Source organism: Lepisosteus oculatus, chromosome 24 (assembly GCF_040954835.1).
Source record: "Lepisosteus oculatus isolate fLepOcu1 chromosome 24, fLepOcu1.hap2, whole genome shotgun sequence".
In the NCBI taxonomy this organism is placed as follows: Eukaryota; Metazoa; Chordata; class Actinopteri; order Semionotiformes; family Lepisosteidae; genus Lepisosteus; species Lepisosteus oculatus.
Genome location: NC_090719.1, coordinates 11,250,187 through 11,263,076, shown reverse-complemented (window position 1 = coordinate 11,263,076; position 12,890 = coordinate 11,250,187). Strand labels below are relative to the sequence as shown.

At 39.6% G+C, this 12,890-nt stretch overlaps 1 protein-coding gene across 4 annotated transcripts in view; it reads right to left on the bottom strand.

Moving 5' to 3' along the window:
* Positions 1-12,890, bottom strand: part of LOC102686174 (astrotactin-2) — a 627,894-nt gene that overhangs the window by 135,823 nt on the left and 479,181 nt on the right. For all 4 annotated transcript variants that reach the window (XM_069183294.1, XM_015367152.2, XM_015367153.2 and 1 more), the window contains 2 exons: positions 7,165-7,298; positions 5,290-5,438 (listed from right to left, as the gene is read on the bottom strand). In XM_069183294.1, the coding sequence (XP_069039395.1) occupies positions 5,290-5,438; positions 7,165-7,298 (283 nt within the window). The remainder of the gene's footprint in view (positions 1-5,289; positions 5,439-7,164; positions 7,299-12,890) is intronic.

The following is a 12,890-nucleotide window of genomic DNA, read 5'->3' as shown; positions in this document are numbered from 1 at the left end:
CTCATTTAAATAGAAGGCACAATACAGTCCAGCCCTGTTTCTGTCAAGCGCATTGCACCTACTGTAAGTTTGCATTTCTTTATCATCTCTTTTTGAATTCATATAAGGGGAACTCTTTTTTTATTTTCGTTTCAGGGATAAAGAGATAATATGGAAACGTGCTGGCTATCTGACCCACTCTCTGCAAGAGGCAAGACAAATCTTTTTTTGTGTGATCTGTAAAATTACAGTCTAGATTAATGTTCAGCATCTGATTACCCTGCATAGACATCCACATACACTATTTTATATGCTGTTCAGCCACACAAAAGCAATGCCAGTTTTTTGTACTAATAAGGTTTAAGATATGAGGCCCTCACTACCTCTTAAGCACAATGAAATGAATATCCCCTTCATTTTTTTCAAAGAAAGGACCACTCTAGTTTCAGAGATACTGTGCAATTATGAAAGACAGCAGCCAGCAAAACTCAAATCCCTAATGCCAGTTCTAACGCTGGGGTTAGAAAACACTGAACTGTGCTGCAGCGACAGATCTATTCAGACAGAATACAAGTGAGACAAAATCAGTGTTATCCCCTCCCCACCGTGCCGCAGCGCGCAAGTGTGGTCTGGAGTCCGGCTGTCTTTGGCCAGACCGTGCGAATTATTGTTTGTGCTGGAGTCCTCAATCACCCCTGCTGTGCCTGGTGACTAACTCTCATTACTTCCATTGCGCCTTTTTCGACCGCCTATCACAGGAGCTCTGACTCATTCGCCCTCGCAGGTGAGTGTGTGGTGTCGATCCCGTCTAATTACCAATTGTAACAGGCAACTCAACACCCCCGTCATTCAGAGTCTCCAACTGACTCCTGCTAATACAATCCACATGCTTAACCTTTCTTTCAAATTAGCACACAGATAAGCTTTAATAAGACTGCACAATCTCATCAGGGCTGTTCTGCGCTGTGTCAACTCAAATGACCAGCTCTCTTAGTGAACTTAGGTTTACCCAGTTTACTGGGGGTGGGGGGGAAGAGTATCATTTAGGTTTCAGATCTTGGGGAGACCTTGCTTTGCCCTCTTTTGTTTACCACCATCTTGATCGGTGTTCCTTCAATTTGTATTACTGTTATCAGAAATATTAGCTGAGGTAGCATCATTAACAGTAATAACAATGGTCACAATGGATTGGAAAATCTTCAGATACTGGTTATATCATTCCTGTTTATAAGTGGAATGACGCTACAAATTCAGAGAAAATAAACAATGAACTAATTCATTACATCATGCCATTTTTTCCCTGAACTTGGGCCATACACCAGAAACTGGCCAACTGCAGACAGGATCTCTGTACAGCAGTTCTTTGTTCCCCAACATATCAAGTGTTTCCCAAAAAACTCAGTAGATGGTAGCAGCAGCTATTCACAAGCACATAAACAGCAGAAAACTGAGTGCAAACAATGTTCTAAGAACATAAACTCAACATTTGTCACCACACAGCTGTGACATCTCCGGTTTAGCTTTGAAAACAAACGTCATATTGTCAGATTGGTACAGTTTGGTGATCCGTTTAAGTAGAGGGTTCACGGTATTCTTATTGGTCTTATGAGGTTAAGCTGTTTGTACACTTTTCCTATTTCTTATCATTCCATGCCACTGACTGCTTTTAAAGTTGCATTACTTATTACTAGCTCCCTTACCAACACAACTGTTGAACAAATTTATTACTGAGAAATGTTTAAATTATTTATCTTTACTGGAAGATTCAGAGAAAACCAGTGTTTCCAGAAGAGGGGTGAGATTATTTGGACAATGGTAGCTGTACGTTGACCTATTATAATGCTTCTCTGAGAACATTGTCTGCTGTTTGAATCAGTTGAAAGTCTGGTGCTCAACCTGACTCGTAATTGTGACTGTATACAAGTCACCAAAGCAGAATTCTGTACAACTGGAAAGTATCAGTCACTTTTGTTTTTCAGTGTATGGATTTATGAGGGTTTTAATGCAAGGAGATTTTAATATTCACGTTGTGGCTCTACATTCTTCTTTTCTGGATGGAAATTTGTACTCTCCTGGATTTTGCAACGTTTTAATCAGCTTGAAAAATCACTCTTGAAAAAGAATACATATTTGACCTTGTTATCACCTGTGACATGCCAGTCTTAAGCCACAATATTATTGAATAGCACTTCCTTGATCAGTTATTGCTTTTTTTTCTACCTGGAGGTTCCAGCATATACTGTATATATAACCCTAAGTGTATGATTATGTTTTTCATCGGTTGTAGAGATTTTAGTTTTTTCAAACCATTTTATGTTTTCCAGTCAGCTGCTATTAAACAACATAGGATTAAGAACTTCATTATGCTTTACAATTCCACCTGGTAATTTAGAATTTAGTTTAGTTCTGGAAAAATACTAGAGAAGTTTCAGATATACAGCTACTGTATGTCACATACTGTATATACTGTATGTTACTGTATATGGAAACTATGTTTGCAGTGTTCTGCTGCTCCAAGGTTGTGGACCAATCTCCGAACCTAAATTAAAAGTAAATCTCCCAAATCAGTCAGCACATTCAAATCCTATCTAAAAACACACTTTGTTCTTGACTTTTAAAAACCTTGTATTGTGTATACCTGTCTCTGTCTTGAGCTGATGAATCATGAGAGGTGTTAAAAACACAACCAAGTTTTATACAGCCACCACCAAAATTACACCCAAGGTTTCAGGTTGATGCTGGGAGTGTCACACAGCTGTAATCTTTTGCCATTCCTTGTTTTCTTTTCGATGTTCTGACCGGCGAAACGAGCAACAGGAAATGGAAAATGTGGCATACAGGGAACGATGACATCAATGCTAGAAAACCTACATTAGCCTCATCATATTACGTGTCTTTCCAGGTGACACAAGACATTCAAAGACAGTGATTGTGACAGAAGAAGCAAGCATTGTCACTGTCAACATTGAGAAGACAAACCTTAATGAGGCTCATTTTCCAGGGACAACCAACCGTTTACAGTGAACAACAAACCACTGCAAGAGGTGGGAGCACTCACCTTTTCAGCAGCAAGGAGTCAACAGGTGGTGACTGCGGGAGGAAGGTGAAAATGTGAATCAGCAAAACAAACCAGGCCTATGCCTTCAAACTACCTGGAGGCAAACAAACCGAGTTAAGAGTCTTCAAAAGTAACAACCTCACTGTGCAGCTGTATTCCTCTGATTGCTGGGTAACAACAGCTTCCATTGCCAAAAGGTCGGAAACATCCTAAACCAAATTCCAAACAGCATGGAAAACATGAATTATTTGGCCCTTAAAGAAGAATCCATACATAGAGTGCAAATATGGCACTGCAGATCAGTTCAGGCCGTTAAAGATCACTGGGGCGTGTATAGAATCCCATCCAATGGAATACGGAAGCTAGCCCACTGATGGGCACAGCAGGGCAAGAAAAAGAAGCACACCAAAGAAAGATCTCAAAAGCATTGGCCTGACTTTGGAAAACAGCGCCAAGGGAGGTGGCTAAACAGCAACTGTAGAACTTCCTTAATGTTACTTCGGACATCACAAGCACAGAGAGGATGGACTGAATAGGCTAAAGAACTAAATCGCTTTAGACATGAACAGAGAAGAGCACAACAGACCCTGACTCCAAAGACAGTGACATATTCAACCCAAGTTCCACAATCAATGAACATGAGCCAGAGGATAAAAACAGAAACTAAGGGAAAGTGCTAATGAAACTACTTCACACAAAGGATTGTGGGAGTCTTAGACAAGCTAGTCGGCCATGATGTTGAAGGCAGTACCCTGGGTTCTTTCAAGAAACTGAATCAGCTGAATCAAACCTTCAGATAAATTACAAAACACAAAGTAGATGGGCTAATCAGCCCCCTTTTGTTGGCATGATTTCCTGCATTAGTCTTTATGTTCTTGTATAATTCGTAAACCATGTAACACTACATTGTGTATTCAATAATAAAAAAAGAAATAAAAATATAAACAAAAAAATTAAAGCAACAATAGGAATAATACAAAACAACGTTATGGTTTCATTTCTTTTTGTAACGTAAACAAACTAAAAGTGTAACACAAACTTTCTGGCGTGTATAAACATGGGTTTTCTTCTTTATGCCTATGGTTTTCGTGCTTTGCTTCCTCAAAGGGACCGGAAAAGCTACAGGTCAAAAGTATCTGAACCAAATTATTTGAGAAATATATACATGCAAATTTTATAGTTGGTACTTTTGTCAATGCTGAACACCTAAGTAAGTTTTACAGTCCTGGATGTTCCTGTAGTCTCCATATCTGATGATCCCTGGGACACTGAGCTGTTATTCCACTTTCAGCAGACCAAAGCGCTGATATTTATGTAAAGGGATCTTATATACCTGTAAACACAGCTATAATGGATCCATTAACTATCAGAAAACTACTCATCTCTGCTAAATATCACAGTAATGGGAAACCTACCCTGAAAGCACAGGGTGCAATATGGAACTGTATGCTGGATGGGACTCCAGGAGACATGCATGCAAAAGGCAATGCAGAGACATCAGTTACTATAGCCAGCATTTCCTTGAAAGGTGGGAGGAAACTAGATACCTGGGAAAACCCTTATGAAAACGAGAAAAACATGTACAGTAAACTCCACACACAAGACATCTTAGTTTGACATCAAACCTTGGACCTGAGAGCTGTGAGGCAGCAGACCTAATTTCATACTACCTGTCACAAAATATAGCATTTGTTTTAATAATACAATGTAAGACTGAAAAGGCCATAACATCCAACAAAATAAGTTCTAGAAATGTGCAATAAGGCCGCTAAGTTAGTGTAACTACAGTAGAAAACACGGCACACAATCTAGTACTACTGAAGGTACAGTATGGAATAAAAATGCAAGAGCAGAAGTCATGACTGCTGTGTGAGTAACTTCACCTTCCAAAGCATAGTGAGGGAAAGGGAGGAGGAAATAAAGAAGGAACAGTCAAATTCAGAGGATAAGGCTTTGACAGACGTATTCTGAAAGACAACATAATATCAGCGTCCTGTAACATAAACCCATTTTCCCTCGGTTAAGATCAGTAGTGTCCAAGACCTCGTATTTGTATTCTTTTTACTGTGGATCCTCTAAATAAAGTGCACTGCAGTAGTTCCAGAAAATGGCTTCAATATCCCTGCTGCTGCCACCTTTTCTCTGAGAGGAAGACTGCGCTCTGTTCCAGTGGAGACCCAAGACACAGTGTGCCACAACTGCAGCACACACTTGCACAACTCTTACATCAGCCCTCTTTTGAGGGAGCCTACCTGTGTATATTTCGGCCTCCATAGGATCCTCTACCCTCTTGTGCTGGATGATGTAGTCTGAGATCTTGCATCCAATCACTGGCTCGATGTCCACCCATTCCAGAGCCACCATCGTGCTGGAGGGCTCCAGACTGGCAGCAAGACGAAGCCTGAAGAGCAATTGAAAACAACCACTGGCTTTAACTTCCAAGCCGAGGAAGACTTAACATGCCACATACATCTAGGTGACATCTTGTGCATGCTTTACCTTAAAAGACAGAGTTTGGCATCCATTATCAGAAAGCCACATATCCTGCAGAGGTTCATAGTAAAAAAGGTTGTCCTGGAAACATAACGCACATTGTGTGTGTGACATTGTTCTCCCTCTGGATTGGAGACCAGTCCATCCCAAGACCACAGAGTAAGAGATAACTTATAATAACCAGTCACACCTTACCACCACATCTCAAGGAAACATTTTGTGTGTTTTACTATTATTTTAAAAGCAAAGAGAAGACAAATCTGTGTTACAAAAAACAGATAATGCTTCAGAGTCAGTTTTTTTTCTTTGACACCTTGAAGGACAGTGCCCAAGTCCAATGATGCAGTGTGAAAAATGCAGTGCTTAATAAGCACCTATTTGAATTCTTCTGATTCATAGCACAGATGGCTTTTGATATCCATTTTTATTAGATTCCATTATTGTGACATAAATACATGGAGAAATTGAGAGTTGTGGATGCTTTCACAATCTTTGTTTATACAAACTGACTTTTATTATGGTGTGACAAGCAACGGGGAGCATTTAATAAAGAACATTTAATAATAAAATGTTATTTAATGAACACCTAAATAAAATAATTGTTAAAATGCTCTACTCTTCCTTTGCTTAGGCATACCTAAGCTATCACACTTCAACATAGACACATGCATAATAAAATTATATCTGTCAGTGTGGTACACATTTCAGATTTGCAGTCTGTGCAAGGGTAATAAGCAGTTCTCAAATGTCTTTGTATAATTCTTTTTCCATAATGGCTTTGTCAATGACCATGTATATGATGACTTACTGACTCAGATCACTTCTGTCATGTTTTTAAAATAATTTTGCGAAGTGGATGGTTATTACAGGGTACGCCTTGACAACCATGGACCACGTTCAAGCTGGTATAAGAAAACACTGCATCAAACTAACTACTGAGTCATAAGACAAAAACAGCCAAGCAAAGTATCCATACCAAATCCAATGTGCATCAACGACTGATACACTAAACATAAGCCCAGGACCTGCCTCAGCTAACATATGCTGAAACCCTATAGAGTTACAATGGGGTTTGCTGTGAATATCATGTGACTCATTTTCCTGGAGAGTTGGACCAGATGTCAGTTCAGGTTTGAGACCAGCGTGAAGGAAACGACTCTATGTCATCCTCCAGCTCCCGCTGCTGAGAGCGGCAAACTCTCCAGAAAGGGGTGAATCAAGTGGCATCTCCTTAAAAATATTTTCAGCAGTGCAGCATGATGCTTTTCATAACCCTCAGTGAACTAAGGAATCTCACCGGCGTTCAGGAGAGCAAAGTTGCGTTTTCCTTAGAGAGGTTTAGAACGAATCAAATCACATGGACTGAAGGGTGAAACTGAATAAACTGGCAATGTATTTTAATTTCCAATTTTAAAATTTTCAAGCTTTGGAGGCATACTGTATATCCACAGTATTTATTACTGAAATATGTTAATACTCCATGTTGTTTTGGTAGGGGCTTCCCACACTTCACATCGTTCTTCACAAACGTCTTAATAGTTTACACTCATTTCACTTCACTTTACTGCACCATACTCTGCTTTTACCATGGCATACCGCAATAAAGTCTCTCAAGGGATGTGCTGTGTACATACACAGGCTGGAGCAGTGAGCTGCAGTTGGGTAGCCCATCTTTGCTGAAGGCACTCAGGTCACAGCGACACCAGTTCTCAATGACATCTCCCTTCCCTGCACACCAGTAGGAGCTCATTGTGGCACTTTTGAAAGCCTGCGGACAGAAAAGGTGAGATAATAGATAATGACCCCCTGTGGATAACCCCTCAGCTCCTCACCATCATCTCCTTAACTAATCAGGATTTCTAGAATTACATCCGAGGAAACTGTTTTTTTTAATGCACTGACTGAATGTCTCAGAACTGATGAAAGGTCTCTTGCATATTCCACGTCGGTTTATCGGATATAGTACAATTTCTTAAAGTGGACATTTCCCCGTACAGGACAGGTGTAAGTTTAATTACAATGTGTCCATTCGGAAAAAAACTAGGAAAATGTAGTGCTCACATTTATAAAAGTCTGCTTACTGTACTTTCTTTTTTCAACATAAAATCCCCACAGTAAGAAAAGTTTGATACCATTATAGAAATTGCCCCAGGTATACATATTTGTGTTTGTGTGTGCTCTGCGATTTGTCTCATCCAAGGTGTATTCTGATTTGTACCTGTTGCTTGTCTGATAGGCTATTGGAATTGGATAAACCGGTTAGAAAATGGATGATACCATGCACAGTAAGTATTTCAGATTCAACCTAATCGCATCCCCATGGGACCAGTTTTGTTCTCAGCTGAAAATATTTCTGAATTTATCACTGTTGTCAGGAGTCCAATCTGTTTATTGAACATACTGTACTGTATTACTTCACCTTTTATGACACTTTCTTTTAGTACTGTATATCACCAACAACAAATCCAAACAATCTATCACCTTTTGGCATCTTGTTATAAAAACATTACTGTCCTTATAATAGGAAAAGGCAGACATTTGATCAGAGAGGTTTTGAGGCAGTTGGATATTTTACTTTTCTTTTCTCAACATGCATTGATATGAATAATAGTGGTATTAATCAGTCATATTAAAATTAGCTACAGCTGAAGATTCATTTAAGGGTATTGCAGCAAGGGTATACTTGCTATTTTATAAGAGACTTTTTAAGTGGGGATTGTTGGGGGAAACAGTAGTGTGGAGATTTCCAGTGCTGTCTAAAAGTTCCAGGGTCCTGATTTCAGGCTCAGGTACCCATACAGTATGTGTAAAGGTTGCATGTTCTCTACTGGTTTGCCTGGTGCTCAGGTTTGCCCCCACAGACCTGTGAGTCTTCATTTTCTTACCATGAGCAGAGTGGCAGCAGTGTCTCTCTACCCTGCACCTTTTCCAAAGGGTATGACAATATGCAAAGGAAATTTATGAAGTCTGTAATACTGCAGCATTCAGCTCATGGTAATTTTTTAGTTAATGTTTGTGATTTTGTATTAGGATCAAGTCATTAAAATGTGATGTGAACAGTTTCGGTCTTGTATTTTTACATTCAAGTGGCCTGAATAGTATCGAAACCATGCAACATATCTGGATGCAATATTGACCTTTTCATATAAAGTAAAAGAAACAGCTTTCCAGAGGATATAACCATTACAGAATGCAAATATGTCCATTTGCCATCCATGAATGTTTTCCCATTAGGTCAATTACAACCTAATCATCTGCTAAGAGAATGCACGTGAAAGTTCAATCAGAGCTGCTGCAATGAAAAGCCAGAGTTGGGTAACCTCAGCTCTGACTCACACTGAGTCCGGAGTAGTTTTGATCTCTCCCTCCCAGCTCCACGGGGAAACACTCAAAGAGCAAGCAGATGACAACACAAAACACAGGGCAACCATTGACAAGCACCAGAGACCAATTTGAAACAATCATCCTGTGCAGTAGAGGCCTGCACACTATAAACCAGGCAGCTTGTGCTCCTTTTAACCTCTTCAACAAGTAATATATTCGGTTATAGAGCACAGTTGCATGTCTTCATTGTGTCAGAAGTTTTTCTCATTGTGTTTTTGGCTTGATAGCAAATGCAGCGTCTTAAAATATTTTTCCAAAACTGTATGTCAGGAAACTTGTGAAGAAGGCTCCACGGCCGAAACGTTGTTTTCTTTCTTCTCTTTTCAGCCAGGAATAAACCTATTACTTGTTCCTTTGCAACTTGTAAAGACGATGAGGACCACAGTCACCAAACAAAAAAAACATTACATCAGAAAGACCCCCGGAAACTGATTCAAGGGGAAAATCTTGCAGCTTCAACACATTCTAGAGAAGGTTTATTACTCTGCTCATACTCAGTTAGATCACTTTGAGAACAACAAATGAGAAGACCTAAGATAACTCTTATTTAGCTTACAATTGCCAAAGAAATGTAAGTGAATCACATAGATAAAATGTCAGAGACCTAATTAGGACAACTGATGACAGACATAGGCCATTTTAATTCAAATCGCATGTTGATGCTTTTTCATCTGAATCTTTTTAAATGAAAAATGTGTGGTAAATTAAAGAAAACTTGAGTGTACAGTAGTGGAAAAATTTACAGTCTAAAAAAAAACACTCAGAAATGAGGCCCATTTTCAAAAAAGCCTGTACCCCCCCCCCCCCTAAAGGATTATAAAACTGACTGCAAAACAAGGACTTAATTGAAGCTGGATATGTCAAAACTGTTGTGTTAATACAGCCCATATTTTACAACAATCCTACATGACTGGAACTAGAGAACAAGTTTAAGACACTCAACCACAGATGTGCCCAAGTCTCTCTGATTGGTGAACATAATGGGTAAATAAATACCCACAAATTTTGCCCACTGTATACAAAGCAATAGTCAAGTAACAGGTCTCTACTGTTGTCTGCTTCAAAGGTCTGCAATAGGTCACTGAAGCAAACATTACTCTTGAGACAGTGGGCTCCTGTTTTTAAAACAGCTCAAGGATGCTTAGTGTCCTAAACCTTCAGAGGTCTTCGCTCTGTAGTATCTACAGTCTCTACAGTCAAGTTCAGCTATAATTTAAAATAGTCCCAATGGAGCTTTTGCTGTAGGTGTTGGTGCTAAATAGTTTTCTTCAGAAATGACTAGCACAAGCCTCTTTCCACACCTCCATGTGCTCATTACTAGAGATTCGCATTTCACCTAGAGACACGTATAGAGTACCTGGGTATACTGGCTCATCTGAGTTCTCTGATTAATAGTTGACCAAGACGAGCATATAGGAGCATTCTTTGCTCTTATATGATAAGCAGTCAAAATAATCCAGCATCCAGCTCTTGAAAGGCTGCCAAGGCAGGTATTGTAAAATACTAACTTAAAACCCTTCTTAAAGTACTGTTTTGAAGATTATGTTCTCTGGTATACAGTACTTTCCTTTCTGGGACAAAAAAATCGAAATTGATCAGAATGCAGAGCATTGAGAATCTTAGCTATTTTCCTTAAACAAGATGGGAATCCTGCACAATGATGACATCTTAGAGCTTTGAAAAAAGGAAAAAGTATGGATGAGAGGCAAAAAAGATTTATGAAAGTGTATGAATCTGAAACAATCAGAAGGGATTGCAGAATATTTTAAGCATAAAAAGCTGACTGACAGATGGCACTGACAAAAAGAGACATCAGGTAGATTGCTTAACTAAAATTAAAACAATAAATTAGGAGAGAAAAAAGAGAAGTACTGTAAATTGAGATGAATATGGCAAAATATTAAGGAGAAAATAGTGTCATAATATCTGGACTTGTACAGTAACTTGAAGGTTTTGGGTCCAAATACTGCTTTTTTAAGCATTTAAGCAACATGTGTCACTCGGATTGCTTCAGTAAAATGGGTACAAATACATAAAAGCAACATCTCAGGCAATAAATTAAAAAAATAATTATTAAGAGATGCGGTTAATTAAATATGAGGAAATGGAAATCTGACTCAAAGAATACTATCCTCTAAATTACTTTTTTCTGCTTCCAATGTTTATTTCTAAAATTGGTGAATAATTATAATGACATGTGACCCTAAAATGTTCTTTACTTGATTAGGGCTGTTTTAAAGACATAATTCAACAATTTTATAATTTTTTTGTCTCTGCATCCCGTGGTTCTAATTACTACAGTAAAATGTAAAACTCATAATTACAATATATGCAGAATACTTAGCACATATGATGCGATACCTACTATCACACATCTACTTCTGCTGCAGTTTCTTTAAGAACCATAAGGAACCACTACGGCAAAGTTCTCTTCATCCAATGCCAGCAGGCAACTACAACAAAATCGGTGAGCAACAATGATACAGATAATGCAGTAATAAAAGGAACATGGTTGGATGTATGCAATGTACAGTTTGTCAGAACGTAGCATGTTACTGCATTACTCTCTGAATATCAACTATGCAGGAGTTCCTCTCGATCCTTTAACTTTCAACCACTTTATCCAGTTATATCAGCTGTAAAAGCTCTGTCTTAAAAGGAGTAAGATAGAGATCCCCCACATGACTGAACTGATATCCTGACCAGCACAAGCTGAAAACGCACCCTTCACACATGCAGTATGCCATGATCCCTCCCACCCCCACATAGCACATACAAACTACCCTGTCCCAAGCTTCTTCTTCCACTACAGAAATCACCCAGAAACCTGTGTTTGTACAGTCCCATTCACCTTACAACAACACTGGAAAACCATTTGGTCCTTTCCTTCACTGCACAATCATAGGGGATGAAGGAGAGTAAGGGAATCAGTGAATTGATATGATATACCTGTAGCAACTGTCATCTCAAAGGATCCCTAAGAAATTCACAAAGTTGATTGACCACTGAAACATAGCCCCAACCTGGCTGATACAAGGCAGCCATGAACATCAGCAACACCACTACACAGCAGATTAGATAAGATCACTTTATTAGTCAGCCATTTATATGGCGCCCCTGGAGCAGTTGGGGTTAAGGGCCTTGCTCAGGGGCCCAATGGAGTAGGATTCCTCTGCCAGCCGCGGATTTGAACCGGCAACCTTCCAGCCACAGGAGCAGTGCCACCGTGACACCTCTCCACCCACAGCCACTGCTCCACCCAAAGTGAGAATTTGTTTCACCAGCTGAATTAAGTTGGGACTTTATGTAGGCTCCATTTTGTAGGACCAGAATAAAGTTTACTTAGGACACAAGGTTTACCACTCCTCGCAGTCGGGACTTTGGTTAAATGTCTCATTTAAAGGATGGAACCTCTTACAACACGGTGTCCCCAGTCATCAGAAGGAGGCACAGACTTTTGGAGTCTCTGGGGCAGATGGCACCAAGAGTTCCACCTGCAAGAGCATTAACACAGTTTGCAGTAGCAATCTGGCTTTCCTTGGAGGTCTCCAGTCTCAGCACTGGCCACGTTCCCCTAAGGCTTGCTTAGCTTCTGATATCTGGTGAGATCAAGCTAAAAGGTAGATCAAATGGGAAAACTGGGAATGGAATTTAGGGATTAGTGAGAGTGTTTTATTGGGTACATTTGTGATCTTGAGTATTGTTTTGTGCAAAGTAGATTTATATCTATATCTAAATCCAGGTTCTGTCTTCAGTAGGTTTTCTCCTTTAGAGTAACTGTATTGGTCAGCGGCTGTTGCCAGTGTCTTTGCAGAGAGTACCAGGAACAGTGCTTCTTACTGAGCTTTTATGGAATGTCATACACTCCAGCACCTGATGTGCAGACCCAGACCTCTTTCCTTTGGTTGCCTGAGGTCCATATGCAGCTGAAGTTCCCAAGACGCACTTGTGCAGTTGACCTCAGCTAATGATACCA